The sequence below is a fragment of the Choloepus didactylus genome, chromosome 3, assembly GCF_015220235.1.
Source record: "Choloepus didactylus isolate mChoDid1 chromosome 3, mChoDid1.pri, whole genome shotgun sequence".
Taxonomy (NCBI): domain Eukaryota; kingdom Metazoa; phylum Chordata; class Mammalia; order Pilosa; family Megalonychidae; genus Choloepus; species Choloepus didactylus.
The window spans coordinates 205,645,494-205,665,629 of record NC_051309.1 but is presented as its reverse complement, the minus strand read 5'-3'; the positions used below and the strand labels follow the sequence as shown (position 1 = coordinate 205,665,629).

The 20,136-nt window shown below is 35.7% G+C and overlaps 1 protein-coding gene across 2 annotated transcripts in view; it reads right to left on the bottom strand.

Moving 5' to 3' along the window:
• ASAH1 (N-acylsphingosine amidohydrolase 1) overlaps positions 1-20,136 on the bottom strand; it is a 40,227-nt gene that overhangs the window by 18,992 nt on the left and 1,099 nt on the right. The window contains exons 2-3 of one of the 2 annotated variants that reach the window (XM_037831205.1): positions 11,153-11,220; positions 1,119-1,165 (exon numbers count right to left, since the gene is read on the bottom strand). In XM_037831205.1, coding sequence (XP_037687133.1) covers positions 1,119-1,165; positions 11,153-11,220 — 115 coding nt within the window. The remainder of the gene's footprint in view (positions 1-1,118; positions 1,166-11,152; positions 11,221-20,136) is intronic. The other variant, XM_037831206.1, reaches the window with a different exon arrangement.

Sequence of the window (20,136 nt, the reverse complement as noted above, 5' to 3'; positions counted from 1 at the left end):
GTACTCATTAAATAGCCAACAAATTGGGGCAGTGAGACCACCCAAGAGACCCATTCGGGAGACACTGAAGATGCAGACAGAAAGGAAGACATGAGAGAGCAGCCCCGAAAGAGAAGACTGCCGTGTGCACCTGCTGTATGATAATGTCAAAACTGGTTACCTCTAAATTACTTCCTGCCAAGTAACTGCCTCTTTCTACATAAAGGTTAGTAAACCAAAAGAATGTGGTTATACAGTTTCACTCTATCTTGGACAGAGGCTAGTTGGAATACACAATTTGAGCAATGTACAATTTAGATGACAGCAGTACAATATATATAATTCAGAATACAAAAAACAAAAATGTCATCTTGATGTTACTGTTAAAGTCATCCTCTGCCTTCTCCTACGCCCCAGCAGGCTGCTTTGAGCTACAGGGAAAAGCAGGGGGAAAAGATCACCATACCCTACACCTTTTCCTTCTCTGTACTCTGAGTTTATGAGCTGTACCCTCTTGGGTCTTTCTCCCAGGCCATTTAACATAAGCATAGAAGGTACTCATTAAATAGCCAACAAATTGGGGCAGTGAGACCAATTGGAAAGGATCTGGAAAGGCCAAAAACCTACACTAGAAGTATTAATGTTAAGCACACGAAAACATGATATTGGCCCTTCTCCTATGTTTTCCAATCCTATTTTGTCCTCAAATGGCTTTGATTATCATACCGTGGCTTATTTGTTGAGCCTTCTACATATGAGACCCTGCGCATTTGGGTCCCAATATAATCTGGTGACTTATGTCCAGCATCACACAGAGACAGAGGCCAACTCTATCCATGTGCCAAAATATGGGCTAGGATTTGTCAGGATTAGCAAAATGCTAGTGGTAGACAGAAGAACTTAGAGAAGAATAGAAATTCCTTTTTTTTTCTTTCTATAATGTTAATGGATTAGAAATGGACATTTTAATGATGGGGAATTTTCATATTTGTCTAGGGACTTAGCCAAATGCATAATACACAAATCTGAAAAAAAACGATAGAAGACATGATTTACGTTTTTATTGTGTATCATTATTTTTATGAGGGGAAACCTCCACAAAGATCAAATTGAGTTCTGATCATCTGATGTTTACTTACGTTGGTCCAGAAGGAGGATATGTTGATTTTCTGCAATCTTCTGTCCACTTTTTAAAAAAAACAAAGAAAATTAAAGTTTCAGAAAATAACAAAAGTTGGCTAATTGAATAGATAATTTGTAAAAAGATACTGTTTTGGACCATTTCAACACCCTTTTTTTTTAACAGGTTAATATTTTTAATATATAATGAGCTCATACAAATTTATTAGACCCCAGTAGATAAGAGCAAAGGACACCAACAATCCACAAAATAGAAAATACAGCTGCTTAACATGAAAAGCTGTTCAACTTGCAAGAAACCAAAGAAATGCAAACTCAAACACAATACTATTTTTTGTTATCAAAATAGCAAATACTTGGCCAGCTGACAATACCCAGCACTGGCAAGCTGGTCGATGGGCACACTCACCCTTGCTGGTGGCAGGGCAAACTAACATTTCTGGAAACCATTCTGTCAATATGTAACAAGAGCCTCAGTCAACACCTTTTTTTTTTTTTTTTTTTTTTTAATTAATTTTTTTTTTAAATTCAGTTTTATTGAAATATATTCACAAACCATACAGTCATCCATGGTATACAATCAACTGTTCACAGTATGATCACATAGTTATGCGTTCACCACCACAATCCATTTCTGAACATTTTCCTTACATCAGAAAGAATCAGAATAAGAATAAAAAATAAAAGTGAAAAGAGAATACCCAAACCATCCCCCCATCCCACCCTATCTGTCATTTAGTTTTTACTCCCATTTTTCTACTGATTTTTTTTCAATTTTTAACTTTGTTTATCAAAAAATTAAAAACAAACAGGCAAACAACAACCAAAAAAACCCCACAACATTTCAAACAAAGCAATGGATTAAGGAAAACAAATAACCTAAAATAATTACTTTGCTTCCAATATGTTCCTACCATACCCCAAGAAAATTAATAAACCATGTCCAAACAGAGGAGTAAGAAAAACAAATAATCTAAAATAACTACATTGCTTCCAACATGTTCCTACCATACCCCAAGAAAATTAACAACCCCTAAGAAAACAAAGGAATAAGAGAAAAAAAAAACCTAAAATAACTCTATTGCTTCCAACATGATCTTACTATATCCAAGAAAGTTTACAAACCATAATCATTCCTGAGCATTCCCATAACATTGAGATTACCCTCCATAGTTTATCTGTTCTTATTAGATTATCATTCCCCCTCCACTAATTGGTATCTCTAGGTCCCCTACATTCTACAGTATAAAACATTGTACATTCTTCACAGAATTCACATTAGTGGTAACATACAGTATCTCTCTTTTTGCAACACCTTTTAATAAAAGTCTTTTCCTCCCACAAAACTTCTAAAATCTCAAACCATTAACTCCATTTTCAGACTCAGTTCTATTTGTACACATGTCAGGTATTATCATTTGGATCTTCTATTGCAAATATATTGAGTTAGGAGGAGATGTGAGAAAGCAGAAAGAAAACATTTAAGTCAGATAGGTTGATTTAGCACTAACAGTAGATTACTTTATAGCATGTGATACACTTGAACTTATGAGCCAACTCGATTGCAACCTGTTTTGGGATTTACATCCCAAGCAGGATTTTCAGGGCACACTGCACAGGGCCCTTCACATTCTGGACATAATTAACCACCCCAGCATCCTCTCTTGCCACTCCCCCTAGTATCTGTAGCTACACATGAGGACCAACTCTGCTCTCTCACCCTTCCAGGCCTGTGCATGTGCTGCATCCTTGACCTACAACTCCCTTTCCCTGTCTGATAAACTTCTGGTTACCATCTAAGATCCAAAGAAGATAATCAAACATTATCTTCTTTGTGAAGTCTTTACCTCCCACATGAAAATAGTCATCCTCTCTTTTGTACTCTCACGGCATTTGTACACATCTCCATTACCATCTTTATGATACTGCATTATAATTATGTTTGTGTCTTTCTTCACTACCAGACTCTATGCTCCCTGAGGTAAAGACCTGCCCTCAACATTAAGCAACTGCCTGAGACAATGAATGAACGAGACTGTTTTAGGGAGAGCTGTTTAGGCTTGTACAAAATAAAGTAGAATTTGCTCTCAACAGGAAATTATCAAAAAAAAGTTACATGGACTGTATGATTCTTTTATTCTAGTTCAAAATGGTAAGCATGTTTATCTTCTCTCCTCTGGAGAGACAGTACTATAAAAGTATAATAATTTTGAAAAAGAACTATCAGTACACAATAAGAGAAGATGGTGTGGGGAAGGAAACTACTGGAACTGTAGCTTAAGCTCAGAAAATAAATCTGCTGCAAAGTTGTGCAGGAATGGAGAGCTTACATCTTGCTTTAACTTTGGATAACATAGGAAGTATATAAAGTAGTTTGACATTATTCAAGATTCAAGCATTAACTGCTGTCAAAATGATTTTACCACAGTTCAAGCACTGGTGCAAAGCACCATTTTGCTCTGTAATTTTAGGTCGAATTCATTAAGAAAGAGTTATCCCTTCTACACAAAATAAATGCCCAGCAAACTCCAAATAGAATAAATCCAAATAAACACACTTCAAGACATATTCTGATCAGACTGTCAAATACTGAAGAGAAGGAGCAAGTTCTGAAAGCAGCAAGAGAAAAGCAATTCACCACATACAAAGGAAACACATAAGACTCAGTAGTGACTACTCAGCGGCCACCATGGACGCGAGAAGGCAGTGGCATGACATATTCAAAATTCTGAGAGAGAAAAATTTCCAACCAAGAATACTTTATCCAGCAAAGCTCTCCTTCTAATTTGAGGGAGAGCTTAAATTTTTCACAGACAAACAAATGCTGAGAGATTTTGTTAATAAAAGTCCTGCCCTAATTCAGATACTAAAGAGAGCCCTACTGACAGAGAAACAAAGAAAGGAGAGAGAGATATGGAGAAAGGTTCAGTGCTAAAGAGATTCAATATTGGTTCAATAAAGGACATTAAGAAAGGGGAAAAATATATCTGACAAACATAAACCAAAGGATAGGACGGCTGATTCAAGAAATGACTTCACAGTAATAACATTGAATGTAAATGGATTAAACTCCCCAATTAAAAGACACAGATTGGCAGAATGGATCAAAAAATATGAACCATCAATATGTTGCATACAAGAGACTCATCCTAGACACAGGGACACAAAGAAATTGAAAGTGAAATGATAGAAAAAATATTTCATGTAAGCTACAGCCAAAAGAAAGCAGGAGTAGCAATATTAATCTCAGTTAAAATAGACTTTAAATGTAAGGATGTTATGAGAGACAAAGAAGGCCACTACATACTAATAAAAGGGGCAATTCAACAAGAAGAAATAACAATTATAAATGTTTATGCACCCAATCATGGTGCCACAAAATACATGAGACAAACACTGGCAAAACTAAAGGATGCAAGGGATGTGTCCACAATAATTGTGGGAGACTTCAACACATCACTCTCCCCTATAGATAGATCAACCAGACAGACCAATAAGGAAACTGAAAACCTAAACAATCTGATAAATGAATTGGATTTAGCAGACATATATAGAACATCACATCCCAAAATGCCAGGATACACATTCTTCTCTAGTGATCACGGAACTTTCTCCAGAATAGAACATATGCTGGGATATAAAACAAGCCTCAAGAAATTTAAAAAATTGAAATTATTCAAAGCACATTTTCTGACCACAATAGAATACAATTAGAAGTCAATAACCATCAGAGACTTAGAAAATTCACAAACACCTGGAGGTTAAACAACACACTCCTAAAAGAAACGGTTTATAATGCAGAATGTAAGGGAACTAGCAATAGAGAGCAATTAAAGAAGGGGGAATGATAAGCCAATAAGAACAGATAAGCTATCGTGGGTAAATTTAACATTCTGGGAATGCCCAGGAATGACTATGGTTTGTTAATTTCTGATGGGTATGGTAGGAACAAGCTCACAGAAATGTTGCTATATTAGGTTATTTTCTTGGGGTAGAGTAGGAATATGTTGGAAGTAGTTATTTTAGGTTAGTTGTCTTTTTCTTACTCCCTGGTTAGGGTTTGTTTGAAATGTTTTTTTATTGTGTATCTTTAAAAAAAATTTTTTTTATATAGTTAATTTAAAAAAAGTTAATTAAGAGTTAATGACAATTAATGCAATATATGATACTAGAGTGGATCTAAGAATGGAGGAGAAAAGCTCAAAGGGGGCATAAGGAAAAATTGGAATATAGAATTTAAGCTTTATATCCATATTAATTTTCTTGAATTAACTGCAGTTAAGTTAATGACATAAGTGAATATCCTTGTTCGTAGGAAATGTACATGGAAGTGTTACGAGTTCAAGGAGTATGATATATGTAACCTGCTCTCAAATGTTCAGAAGATGATAAATGGGCAGACAGATAATTGATAGAAAGATAGTAGATATAGTTGAAAGAAAGAGGGGGGAGGGAGGGAGAGAGGAAGGAAGGAAGGAAGGAAGGAAGGAAGGAAAGAGAAAGAAAGGTGCTGCAAAGTAGCAAAATGTAAAATAGGTAGATACGGATATCTGGGGGTGGGGGGGTGTTGGAGTTCTCTGTATGGGCTTTGTATTGCATTCGCAACTGTCCTATACGTGAAATTATTTCAAAAAAAAAAAAAAAAAAAAAGAGTCGGCAGCAAAAGCTTCTTGGCAGCAAAAGCTAATTTCCAAAGCCATTCTGTGTTCAATAATGGTTGTGGAAGGCAGTTCTCATTCAGAAAAGTTTCAGTTTCAGCCCTGACCTTAAAAAAAATATCACAGTAAAATTTTACCACTGCTATCTAACTGCTATGTGGTAGGTAAAGTCAAGATATTCAGACTCTGTTTCTTATAAACATTCATAGAAATACTGATAGCTAAGTCAATGAAAGCAAATGAAGTTCATGGTTGACATTACTGGATCAATAACACTTGACAGAGTGAAGCATTTTCCACAAAGTATCTGCCAATGAATAATAACATAATTAATAACTATAAGCTTTTAAACACCTTGCATTTTTACAAGTTTTGTAAACGTGTTCAAGTCTTTCTCTACTCCACATGTTTTTACCACTGTCATTTGTTACACATCTTAGCAAATTCTACTTTAGGCTGTCAAGAATTACTGTTTTCTCAAATTCTTTGAAAACATCCTTTCCAGTAGATGTTTCATGCATACTATTCATAGAGGCTAATTTTTCAGTCACTTTGAACTCAGTGCTGATTCCTTGAAAAAACATCAACAATTGATCAGTATCAGTAACTTCAGAAGTCTAGGAAAATCACTCCAAACCATCTGCCTTGGCTCTTAATTGATGATGATGTTGCTCCCAAAGTCCCATTCAAATCTTCTCACATACAAGCTAATAATCTGAAACAAACACGTTTTTCTTTGTACACATTCCTTTCACTGCTGCAATCAAACGATGTAGTTAAGCCACCATTGATTTCTTTGCTTTGCTAATAAATGAACTACTTGGAGGCTTACTTTGGTTGCAGCCTCATTTTCCCTTTTTTAAAATTTGTAAATAAATTCTGCTATGACGTTATTCTGTTTTATATTTTCCAATTTTTCTCATCATTCCTTTCCTATCAGTTGGGAATTTTGTGATGAGTTTTAGCCTGGTAATATTGAAATACATTACATTCCTTTAGTACAACTTTGATGTCATTGCCAATAAACACAATGCTATTTAATTCGTTAACAGATAATCCATACACACATTTAATTCAATAACAGAATAATTCATACTCCACTTTGTCTCAAAAGTGCAACATTTTAAGTACATGTTTGTCTTTTTTTGCCTTGTTTTGAAATGATACGTATTCACCACTCATTTTTTTGAAAAGATTAGAGATTGTGGTACAGTGATATGTGTGGGACTGAAAACACCTTTGAGGTATAATTGCCTAATTGCAACTGTAGTGCACCAAGCACCAGTGGGAAGTGATGAGAGCACTACATACGGCCCTGTTGTAATAATTCAACTTTGCTGTTGTAATGCAAAAGCAACCAAAGACAATATGTAAACAAAAGAGCATGGCTGTGTTCCAATAAAATTTTACTTATGGACACTTAAACTGAATTTCATACAATTTTCATGTGTCTCAAAATGCTATTATACTTTTGATTTTTTTTTCCCCTATCTTTTAAAAATGTAAAAACCATTCTTAGCTAACAGGCTATAAAAAAATAGATATCCGGCCAGATCCAGCGGTCTGGCCATAATTTGCCAACTCTGCTCTAGGATGCCAACACACACGTAAAGTTGCTCTTGTTTGTGCTATACTATTTGATTGGTTTCTTTTAGAGGACAGAAAATCCTCTGTGGAGGTATGTGTGTGGGGTGGGGGTGACAAAATGTCTGTGTGTATGTTTAGCTATTGCCTAGCAATAAAATGCCTTACTATATGCAGTTCTATGGGCAGAGGTGAATTGGGGGTTATTTCCTTTTTATTGGCCCCCAATTTAACATCACTCTCATTTTCACTTATTATTCTTATTATCCAGAATGATTTCTGCTCTTAATAGGGAACCTCTCCAGGGTTCTCCTTTCCCTACAACAACTTCTTCCACTCTGCCCTATCAGTCAACACTCTTCCATGTATTTCCTAAGTGGCAAAAACTAAAGTCTCTGACACAGAGAGACTCAATGAAAATCATATGCTTGAGGATTGAACATCAGTGCTTGGCAATACCTATCTGGATTGACTTTCTATTGCTGTTGTAACAAGTTAACCACAAACACAGGCTTCAAACAACACACATTTATTAACCTAATAGTGCTGGAGGTCACAAGTCTAAGACTGGTCTTCAGGGCTGAGCTCCTTCTGGAGGTTTCAGGGGAATCTGTTTTCTTGCCTTTTCCCGCTTATGGAAGCCACCTATATTCCTTGACTCAGGGCCCCTTCCCTCCATCTTCCAAACCAGAAGCCTCACTCTTATAAGGACCCTTGTAATTACACTAGGCCAACCTGCATCATCCAAAATAATTTCCACATCTCAAGATCCTGAACATCTCAAACAGCTGCAGTCTCTTTTGCCAAGTAAGGTAACATATTCACAGTTCCAGGGATTAAGACACAGACATCTTTAGGGACTGTTATTCCGCCTATCGTATTATTTATGCAAAAAGACATTTTCATAGATGAAATATGTAAAATCTCATTAAAGATCAGGAATAAGAGAAGAACATTTGCAATCAATTTTGATGATAGAGTACGCCAACTCTGAATCCCAATTAAGCAAAATGTGATCTTTCCAAAAAAGGATTAAATTATTCTAATCATTGACCTGTATTACAAAATTTGTACTAAATTATTATTATAGTTTGAATTACATAAATAAAAAATTTGTGGAAATATATCTTCTCTCTTGTTATGTAAGTATCTACATAATATCCTCGATGTTGTCTCTTCCCTACAAAACTGAAAATATTTACTATTTGGCCCTTTACAGAAAAAGTTTACTGACCTCTGACTGAGAGTAACAGCCTCCTAATAACATTCAGAGGAGCCCTGGGGTAAAATGGCTTATTCCCCACCCACCTGCCCCAAAGCAAAGCCTGTGAATCAACAAAACCTACTATGGAGCTCCAAAGCAACCCTCCTATTCCCTCAGTCTTAAAAAAGAATGAACAAACAAAATCAAACATTTGAAAAAAGCCTGCAATATGAAAGACAAAAAAAAAAAAAACAAAGAAAACAAACTGAAAATCTAAATTGAAAACTTTGGATAATTTAGGAAACAGAAGAAGCCATAAAACAAAATAATGAAAAAACAAAAATGAGATACAACTCCTTTAACACAGGAGAGATTCAATACATTATTATATCTATAAAACAAGAAAAGGATGCTATGAAAAAAGTTCAAGTAATTTAGAACATGACTGCTGAAATTAAAAGGATAAGGAAATAAAACTGAGGAAATCTCCAGAATATAAAGGCTTAGAGAATCAATCCATGAGGTCTTATTATTTTATTAATAGCAGTTCCAGAAACAGAAAGCAGGGAAAATAGAGAGGAAGAAATTATGAAAGAAATAAAAGAAAATTTCTTGGAGCTAAAGAAGTTAAGAGCCTTAAAGAAAAGCCTACTAATTACTCAAAACGACGAAAAAAAATGGCTCTCACTTGAACATCATGACTGTGTTATTTCAGAACATGTAGGATGAAGAAAAAAACTAAAAACTTGGGCACCGGTAGGGGTGTTCCTACAGAAGAATAAGTATCACATTCTCATCAGACTTCTCAATAGGTAGATGGATGCCAGCAGACAGACAGAAACCATCAAAACTTGACAGCAAATTAATCTAAAACTAAAATTTCCAGGTCAAGATGTCAATCAACTGTGGGAACTGAATTAAGCATTTAAAAAAGTCATTGCAAGAACTCAGAAAGTTTACCTCCTACACATTCTTAAGAAGTACTTCAAGATGTATTCTAACAAAATAGAGGAGTAAAGCAAGAAAAAGATGGGATATCTTTCAGAAAATAATGGGTCAAACTTTCACAGAGTGGTAAAGGGACCACTTAGGATGACAGATATACAATAAATCTAGAAAACAACAGCCTAAAAAGGCCACAAAGACTCAGAATAGACCATACAGTTTAAGGTCTAGAAGAACTTAAGCATATGATTTTAAAGGCACAGAATGTCAGAACAAAATAAAAGTATTCAGAAATTATAATGGAAAAAATGTTGTATTAAAAACGATGGTCCACTCTCTCTAGCTAAGCCAACTTGGCAGGTGAAATCACGGCCCTCCCCACTACGTGGGATCTGACACCCAGGGGAGTGAATCCCCTGGCAACATGGAACATGACTCCGGGGGAGGAATCTAGACCCAGCATCGTGGGATGGAGAACATCTTGACCAAAAGGAGGATGTGAAATGAAATGAAATAAGCTTCAGTGGCAGAGAGATTCCAAAAGGAGCCGAGAGGTCACTCTGGTGGGCACTCTTACGCACAATATAGACAACCCTTTTTAGATTCTAATGAGTTGGGGTAGCTGGCAGCAGATACCTGAAACTATCAAACTACAACCCAGAACCCATGAATCTTGTAGACGATTGTATAATAATGTAGCTTATGAGGGGTGACAATGGGATTGGGAAAGCCATAAGGACCATACTCCCCTTTGTCTAGTTTATGGATGGGTGAGTAGAAAAATAGGGGAAGGAAACAAACAAACAAAGAAACAAAGGCACCCAGCATTCTTTTTTACTTTAATTGCTCTTTTTCACTTTAATTATTATTCTTATTTTTGTGTGTGTGGTAATGAAGGTGTCAGGGATTGATTTAGGTGATGAATGCACAACTATGTAATGGTACTGTGAACAATTGAATGTACGATTGTTTTGTATGACTGCATGGTATGTGAATATATCTCAATAAAATGAATATAAAACAAACAAACAAACAAAAAATGGTCCAAATAAGAAGAAAATGGTCCCAACTAGAAAAGGAATTCAGTAGGTTTTAAGAAGATGAATGGATAAAAGAAACATTGAGAGAACAAGTCAGAAGCTGGAAAATTTGCAGGATACAGTGATAAAGGCATGTTTCTCCTCTCATAAGTAAATGAAAGTAGTTAGAAATTCCATGGGAAAAATCTGTACAAGAAAGGCATGGAATAACTATGAAACAAATCAAAATGCTGCACGATTTTGAATAATTTGTAAATATCTGAATATTCTTTAAGTGCTACAGGTGTTTTGTTTTAGGATTATAGACAAAGAAATGTAATCATATGAAGCAATGACCAATATTTACAAGTCATACTATTTAAAATACTGTTCATTGTTTTCATTCCTTAAAGGAAACAAATAGACAAAATAGAAAAGAATCAATTACAGTTATAGTTATGTTGTCGACTTTGACTAAGCAAGAGTAAAAGTATAGAATCGAAGAAGGAAAGTGAGGAAGGAAAGGTATAGAGGACAGGATGTCTACTCTCATCACTTCTCTTCAACACTGTACTAGAGGTTCTAGCCAGGGCAATTAGGCAAGAAAATAAAATAAAAGGCACCTGGATTGGAAAGGAAGAAGTAAAACCATCTTCATTTTTAGATGACATGACCTTGTATATAGAAAATCCTAAGAAATCCAGTAAAAAAAAAATATTAGAATTAGTAGGTGCAGCAAGGTTGCAGGAAACAGATCAATACACAAAAATCAAATGCATTTCTATACAGCAGCAATGAATAAAATGAAAATAAAACTAAGAAAACAATTCCATTCACAATAGCATTAAGAAGAATAAAATACTTAGGAATGAATTTAACAAAAGAAGTATGAAACTTACACTCTGAGAACTACAAAACAGTGTTGAAATAATTAAAAGAAGATGTAAACAAATAGAAAGAGATCCCATGTTCATGCAAGACAATATCATTAAGATGGCAATACTCCCCAAACTGATGTTCAGATTCAACAAAATTCCTATCAAAATCCCAACTGGCTTAGTTGCAGAAATTGATGAGCTCATCCTCAAATTTATATGGAAATGCAAGAGACCTAGAATAGCCAAAACAATCTTGCAGAAGAAGAACAAATGTGGAGGAATCACACTTCCCCATTTCAAAGTTTACTATAACGCTACAGTAATCATTATACTGGCATAAGTACAGTCATATAAATCAACTGAGAGTCCAGAAATAAACCCTCACCTTTATGGTCAACTGAACTTTGATCAGAGTGCCAGACAATTCAATAGGGATAAAATAATCTTTTCAAAAACTGGTGCTAGCAACCCTGTAAATAAACTACATACCCTCCCCCCTATGTGGGACATGAGTCCCAGAGGTGTAAATCTCCCTGAAAACATGGGGCATGACTCCCAGGGATGAGCCTGGACCTGGCATCATAATTGAGAAAGCCTTCTTCACCAAAGTGGTGGTGGTGGTGGAGGTGGGGGAAACAAAATAAAGTTTCAGTGGCAAAGAGATTTCAAATAGAGTCCAGAGGTCATTCTGGAGGTTATTCTTAAGTATTATATAGATATTCCTTTTTAGTTTCTAGTGTATAAGAATAGCTAGGATATATCTGAATCTGTTGAACTGTAATCCAGACTTGATTCTTGATGATGACTGTATAACTATATTGCTTTTATTGTGTGACTGTGTGATTGTGAAAACCGTGTGACTGACACTCCTTTTACCCAGTGTATGGGCAGATGAGTAATAAAATAAAGACTATATATATGAAGTATGGGGGGGATAAGGGGTATGGAATGTTTTCAGTATTCTTTTTATTTTCATTTTTATTTTTTTCTTTATTTTGGAGCAATGAAAATGTTTTAAAATTGATTGTGGTGATGAATGCACAACTATATATGAGGACACTGTGAGTCACTCACCGATTGTATAGTTTGGATGGATTATATGTTATGTGAATATATCTTAATAAAATTGCATTTAAAAAAAACTGGTGCTAGGATAACAGAATGCCTACATGCAAAAGAATGAAGCTAGACCCTTACCTCATACCCTATACAAAAATTAACTCTAAAAGGATCAAAGATCTGAATGTAAACTCTAAAACTCTTAGAAGAAAACAGAGGGCTACATCTTTGAGACCTTGAATTAGGAAATGGCAATGGTTCCTTAGATATGACAACAGAAGCACAACCAATAACAGAAAAAATAAAATGCACGTTACCAAAATTAAAAAACTTTGATTAAAATTAAAAACAAAGAAAGTGAAAGGTAACCCACAGAAAAGGAGACCATTTTTGCAAACCATGTATCTGATAAACACTTAACTTCTATCTAGGATATATAATGAACTCTTATCACAATTCAATAATAAAAAGATAAATAACCAAATTTTAAAACAGGCAAAGGATTTGAATAGACTTTTCTCCAAAGAAGATAAATAAATGGCCAATAATCTCATGAAAAGATTCTCAACATCATTAGCCATCAGAGAAATCAAAATCAAAATCACAATGAGATATCACTTCACACCCCACTAGAATAGCTATAATAATAATAAGAATAATAATACTAATAAAAACATATAACAAGCATTGGCAAGGAATGTGAAGAAATTGGAAACATCATATCCTGCTGGTGGGAATGTAAAACAGTGCAGCCACTTTGGAAAAGAGACTGGCAGGTTAAACACAGAATAACCACAATACCCAGCAATTTCACTCTTAGGTATTTACCTAGAGAAATGAAAACATACATCCACACAAACACTAGTTACAAGAATATTCAAAGCAGCATTATTCAAAATAACAAAAAAGCAGGTAACAACAGAAATGTCCATCAACTCTGTCAATTCATAACATGTGGCAGATCCATACAATGGAATATTTGGCAATAAAAAAGAAACGAAGAACTGATACATGCTGCAACATGGATGAACCCTGAAAAAATTAAGCTAAATGAAAGAAGCCAGTCACAAAGGACCATGTATTGTGTGACTGACTCTATTTATATGAAACGTCCAGAATAGGCCATCCATAGAAACAGAAAGTAGATTAGTGCTTGCCTAGGGCTGGGGAGCTGGGAGGATTGGGAAGATGGCAGCAACAGGGGAGCGGGGTGATGAAAATGTTCTAAAATTGATTGTGGTGATGATTTCAACAACTCTGTGAATATACTAAAAGCCACTGGATTGTGCACTTTAAATGGGAGAATTGCATGGCAAAGTAAGAAAAGAAAAAAGAAAGGTAGAGAGAAGGATGTTGAAAGTAGGCTAAATCTTTATCCATTATGGCATGACAGCACACGGTCTTGAAAATTCCAGAAAATATAACATAAGCATATTATCAATATCTATAAAGATAACCTGAGCAATATTAAAACTTTTAGCAACAAATATGGCACCAATCAAATCAGACTGAGCTGCAAGTATGCAAGTGATATGGCAGTACAGGTGGGTTTTAGCTGCATTATCATCCCTAAGTAGGAAAATACCTGACCAACTAAGAGCAAAAACAATTAAAAGTTGTTCTTTTCAAGAAGACTGTGGTAGAAACAACGGGGCAGGAGACTTTGCTTTTCCTCATAAACCTGTCTATATTATTCAATTTCTAGGTATGCCTTGAATACAAATTTTAAAATAATAAATTTAAAAATCACATAATTTTATTTATATCACATAGAGAATGTTTAGATACTAATCCTCTGGAATTATTTTTAAATATTCTGTAAATTTGTCAGGATCTAAAATTATTTAAAAAATAATAACAGATACTACAATGAGGAGGCATGGTACTCTGAAGTTCACTAGCCCTTGTTCAGCAAATTCAGAGGTGGAAGCCCTAAATGTAGCACCCTAAGAAGTCTTAACTTACAAACATGATTTTTCTAAACACACATCATTTAATGACAATTAGGAATCTTACAAAAGCAATTCCTACTTCATATTAATTTACCAAGAAATTCTCCTAAATATCAGACCTTTTGGTCAATTTAAAATGTGATTTGATTTATAAAAATCCAATTCATGCACTTTCATTGAATTTCAAGCAATATGTTCTGGATGTGAGGCCCAACTCTTAGTGATTACTAGAAGTTTGCACAGCTAGAGTCCTCCTGGACTTTCCCTGCTCTATCACACAGGTTCACACAGCAATAACAATAAAACAAATGCCTCAACTTAATTCCTAATAGGGAACAAACTGCACTTGGCTCAGGGCTTTTGATGCTCACTAGAATCAACTCAGCAAATAACTGAAATGTAATGACCGTCATCCCTCTCTAATGATTACATCTGCTTGCCCTGGGTTCCAAAGCCAATATAAAAATTAAGTTACAAGGCACATTTTTTTTTTAACTAGACAACTGTGAGGGAAGTTCAAAGTGCTCTGTCAAGTATTAAGAGAGAATTCAACCTGCCCAAGAGTTAAGAGTTCAAGAGTGATATGTAGGAGTCTGAGATGGATAAGACATTTTACTATGATAATCCCAGCTGCAATAAATAGGTGTGAAATCTGCATAGAAGCTGGCCACAAGAATAAAGAGTAAATGTGACAGAAAGTAACAATGGTAGCTATTATGGATACCAGGGTATTTCATATGTTCAGAAGGTATCAACATCTAACTAGTTTTAAACAAAAAGTTTAGTTTGGGGGGTAGAGTGGAAAGAGAGCTACACATTCACCCTCAAGGGAGAATTCTACATGGGAAGATAGCTTCAAAATCTCTTTTCAGATGTGAAATAGAATTACAATGAGTTTCTTTGTTATTTAAAGCATCTTACTATACCCAAATTTAGCTCTACCTGGTTTTAGTAATAGCCTTATCAAAGTAGGTACACATTTAAATAGATGATGGGTAGAGCTATTATGCAGTCTGGTTGGCGTACTGTGCTATTCCACCACAGGGGGAAAAATTAAGCTTAAAATCTGTCTCTACCCCTCTCTCTCATTTTTTTGTTTTGCTTCCTAAGGCCAGAAGAGGTGGTCAAAATCTGATGTTTTCGGGACTTGACTCCCGGAGATGAGCGTGGACCCAGTATTGTGGGATTGAGAGGATCTTCCTGATGAAAAGGGGGAAGAGAGATGAAACAAAATAAGTTCCAGTGGCTGACAGATTTCAAATGGAATCGAGAGGTCACTCTGTAGGGTATTACTATGTGCTATATAGATATCACCTTTTAGTCTTTAGTATCTCGGAATGGCTAGAAGAAAATACCTGAAGCTTTCAAACTGCAACCCAGTGACCTTGATTCTTGAAGACGATTGTATAACTATGTAGTCTGCATAGTGTAACTATGTGACTGTGTAAACCTTGTGGCTCACACTCCCTTTATCCAGTGTATGGACAGATGAGTGGAAAAATGGGGACAAAAATTAGATGAAGAATAGGATGGGATGGAAAGAGTTAGGTGTTCTTTTTTGCTTTTATTTTTATTTTGGAGTAAGGAAAAGGTTCAAAGATTGATTCTGGTGATGAATGCACAACTGTATGATGGTGCTGTGAATAACTGTACACTGTGGATGACTGTAGGGTGTGTGAATATATCTCAATTAAACTGTATTTTAAAAAAAGCAAACAATGGGGGGAGGAGGGGAATGGGATGTTTTGGGTGTTCTTTTTTATTTTAATTTTTATTTTATTTTTTGAAGTAATGAAAATGTTCAAAGTTTGTGGTGATGAAAGCACAACTATATTATGATAATGTAAACAACTGTACACTTTGAATGATTTTATATTATGTGATTATATCTCAATAAAATTGCATAAAAGAAAAAAAATCTGATGTTTCAGTGCATTTGAACTTCTAGGGAAAATGTCTTTTCTGGGAAAAAGGTCAGTGAATTCTCTAATTGTTCTGGTTATTTGATAGGAACTTGAAACCTTGAAATTAATCAGTTTTTATGACCTTTCCATTCATTAAGAAAAACTCATTAGAGAAACATAATATATTTAAGAAAGTAACATGGAAGGTGAAAACTAGTCCATTAGTGACTCAATTAATGCTCCACAATTAAAGGCAAGGGCATAACTCATCTAGCTCCTTATATGTGATCTGAGTCTTACAGTATGAGGTAGAACCTCAATGAAATGTATGCTTCTAATGATGTACAAAAAGGTTCCAAAAGTCCTCGTGTGCTTGTCATCTGTATATTTAGAGAAAGGCAACAGAAGATAATTTAAAGAAATTATATAGATATCCATCAGAAAAGAAGTAGAATTGCAGCAAGAAAATTTCCAATTCAATTCTTTAATTCTTCAATAACTAATTTCTAAATAAAATTTGTTTCCTAATTCCCTATGTACAATTTAGCAGACACACAGCTGTTGAATAAGGCAAGGAATGTTTCTTACTCATGTAAGTTCAGATGAGCATGCAAATCTTTTCGTATGTTTTCTTGACAGCGATGGGATTTCTCCCTAAGCAAGTACTGATATTTAGGGAAAACAAATGTGAATAAACCCTCCCTAAGAGCAGGGACCTCATTCCCTGACATGTTCCAGCAGCTGGGACAGACTGTGACACATGGGAGGCATGCAATATTTGTGAATTAATGAATAGATTATACCTGTGCATTCCTTTCTAGTACTAGGGAACAGCAGATACATTACAATAAAATCATCTGGGACACATGGGGTTTATGCGATTTGGGAAAGCTATGAAAAGCACTGGTAAAGCTGATTCAGTAGGAAATGCTAACGCTATTACTCATACGATGTGAGAAGCTAGCGCATAAAGACAAGTTTGATTCAGCAATTAATTTCTGAGTCATTATGTTGTATTTTCATGCTTCTTATGAACCTGCTGATTTATTCCTGAGAACTTTATCCATCCAGTTCCTTTCTCTCTGAACCCTCCTCAAACCTACTGCAATCTATTTTCCGTCCTCAAGACTGCTCCAGGGTCTACTCTTCCCTGAGCTTCTGTAACACCCATTCTCCTCTGCTCTGACTGCTGTTTTGACTTTGCCAACTCTTCTCTACCTAACATATAAATGTGTGCGTTCCTTAGGCTTTGCTTAGTCCTCGCATTTTCTCATTCTATGTCCTCATGCTGGCAACTCCCAATATTCCTCTTCTGAGCTCCAGTCCCAACAGGCTGCTGGATAGGTTCCTGCCACTTGAAATTCAGCAAAATCAAATGAAAATGATCCTCACTGTTCAGCCCCCAAACTTGTCCCTCCCTGTGTTGCCCCATGCCTCCATTCACCCAGTTGAGCATGTCAGAAATGTGCTGGTGCCTCACTTCCCCACCCCTATTTAATAAACCTGCATTCTGCTCATTCTGCCTCATAAGAATCTCTAGAACCATCCGCTTCTCTCCTTCCTCCTCCACTGGTGCCACTCCCACGTAAGTCTCCCTGGGCTAGTCTCCTCAAATCCACCCCTGTTCCCTTCCCATCCAAACTGATTTTTTTAAGGTAAAAATTTCATCTTGTCATATCTTGTTTAAAACCATTGTTCCTAGAATAAGTTACTAAATCCTTCATAGATGTACAGGATGTGCTTTCCTGTCCTCGTCTTCCTCTCCAGCCTTTTCTTGTGCCATTCGCATCAACACCATCATTTCAAAAGCCTCTTGATGGGTTCAATAATGAAGAATGACTCAAGAAGAGCTTAAAATTTGCCACATTGTGAAAAGCCTGAAACAAAACAAAACAAAACCAAAAACCCCAGAGTTCCAAATCAAATGACTTTTGTTTATAATTTAAAGCCAGTCCTCATTATTCATATTTTTCACAAGTAGTTTTGAAATATCTTTTGTTAGGCTACAAGCAGTTTATCATATAAAGAGTCAACTGAAAAACTGCTTTTTCTCATCAAAGAATGAGGTCAGAGAATGAAGTTCTGTAGGTCTTTTTAGCCAGTGGGTCCCAGGATTTTCCAGATCAATAAAAAAAAATTAACTGGGGCTCAGCATAGAGAGTCCAGATTTTTATTCTGTCAAGTGGAGAGCTTAAAACAAACAAAAACCCACAAGCATAAAATCTACCTTTGTTATTATTTTATAAAAGAAAGAACATTTAAAAAAATACTAAAAATTGGAAGTCCATAAAATCAGAGTAAGGACTAACATTCTAAATTTATAATTTTAGTTTTATGCCCTCTTTTTCACATTTTATTCAAGACCTGTGGAAACAGCTTCCCAAACTGATACCAGTCATTGGACCAGATATTGACAGCCAGTGTTCTACATAAAAATATTAAATTCACTAAGGGACTGTTAATTCATTTTCTGCAGACAGCTTTTAAAATATTTTTACTTGAAAAAAAATGAATTATTGAGAAAGAAAAAAAGAAAAAGAGCAGCTCACAGCATCTGGAACTGATGTGATGTTACAAGCTGGTCTGAAGCTCACAACCAGGACATTTTTGATCTGTTGCACATAAACCATCTCACAGAATACCAACCTCAAACAAGGGTGCTCTGAGGCAAAGCAAGGTCACTTCATGGTTTTGTCTAAGCACAGAAAAAAACAAGAGTACCAGGCAACATTCAAAATACCAAACATCCCCTTCTCTTAAGAAATGAATGGCTGCTGTTTCTTTACCCAATTGTTAGAAACAGAGTTGTACCTGGAAGAAAACAAAGGCTCACCTAATCGTGGAAGAGAAAAGAAATTTACTTTCGTTCATGCAAGAGCGGGCGCACGACCAAAAGAAAGAAAGAACATGAAATTGTTGGCACCCCGAACAAAGGAAAGCAGCACAATTTATTTCCTAAGCCTAACATGCAGGTCCCTCCCCTATTTCCCCATTGGCTGGGTACTTTAGAGGTTACAGTTCATCCAAAAAAATCAACACACCTTTGATTACACCTTATATTCCTACACATTTTAGTGACCTTGGTTGTTACCGGCATGAACTCTAGGCTTATGTCAGAGGCTCTTTTTTTCCCTCTAACTGTAGAGTCAGTTTGTGCTAGTTGTGTTTAGCTTCTATTTCCCCTATTCCACCTCACCTTTATGTGAAACCTAAACTTAACCCTTTTCTTACATCAATCATGGAATTGTCCCATCCAATCTAGAACAAAACCCTGAGTCCTTAGACCTTCCCCCAAATCACCCAAACAAAGCCCAAATTTTGCAATACTTTCTTTCTAACACCTTCTCATTGAAAGGCCCGTGTTCTCCCTGACTGCAATGAGTAACAAAAGTATGCCATGTCCAACAAGTGTGTTCCTGGCGGCCTTCGGCTGAAGAGCACTGACAGTAACAAAGTATTAGTTCTTTAAATATTTCCCATATTACCAACCACTCTAAAGCAAATTATTTCCTCACCCACAAAGGAAACTAATTTTATTTTTCCATATAATCTTCTAACCCTTGTCCATACGTTTCTGTGTATTGCTATGTATTTTTCTATTACTGAAATCACCGTATATACTATTCCGTATTCTTCTTTTTGTTGTTAACAGTTATATCTGTTTTTAATGGCTGAATAATACTCTGCCATGGTTTTACTCTTAAAGGATTTCTCCTTAAAGGGATAAAAGAACAAAGAACGAGAAAGGAAAATGCAAGTCCACCCCCCACCCCCCCACACACACACCCAATCAATATCCAACCGAGGCTATCCG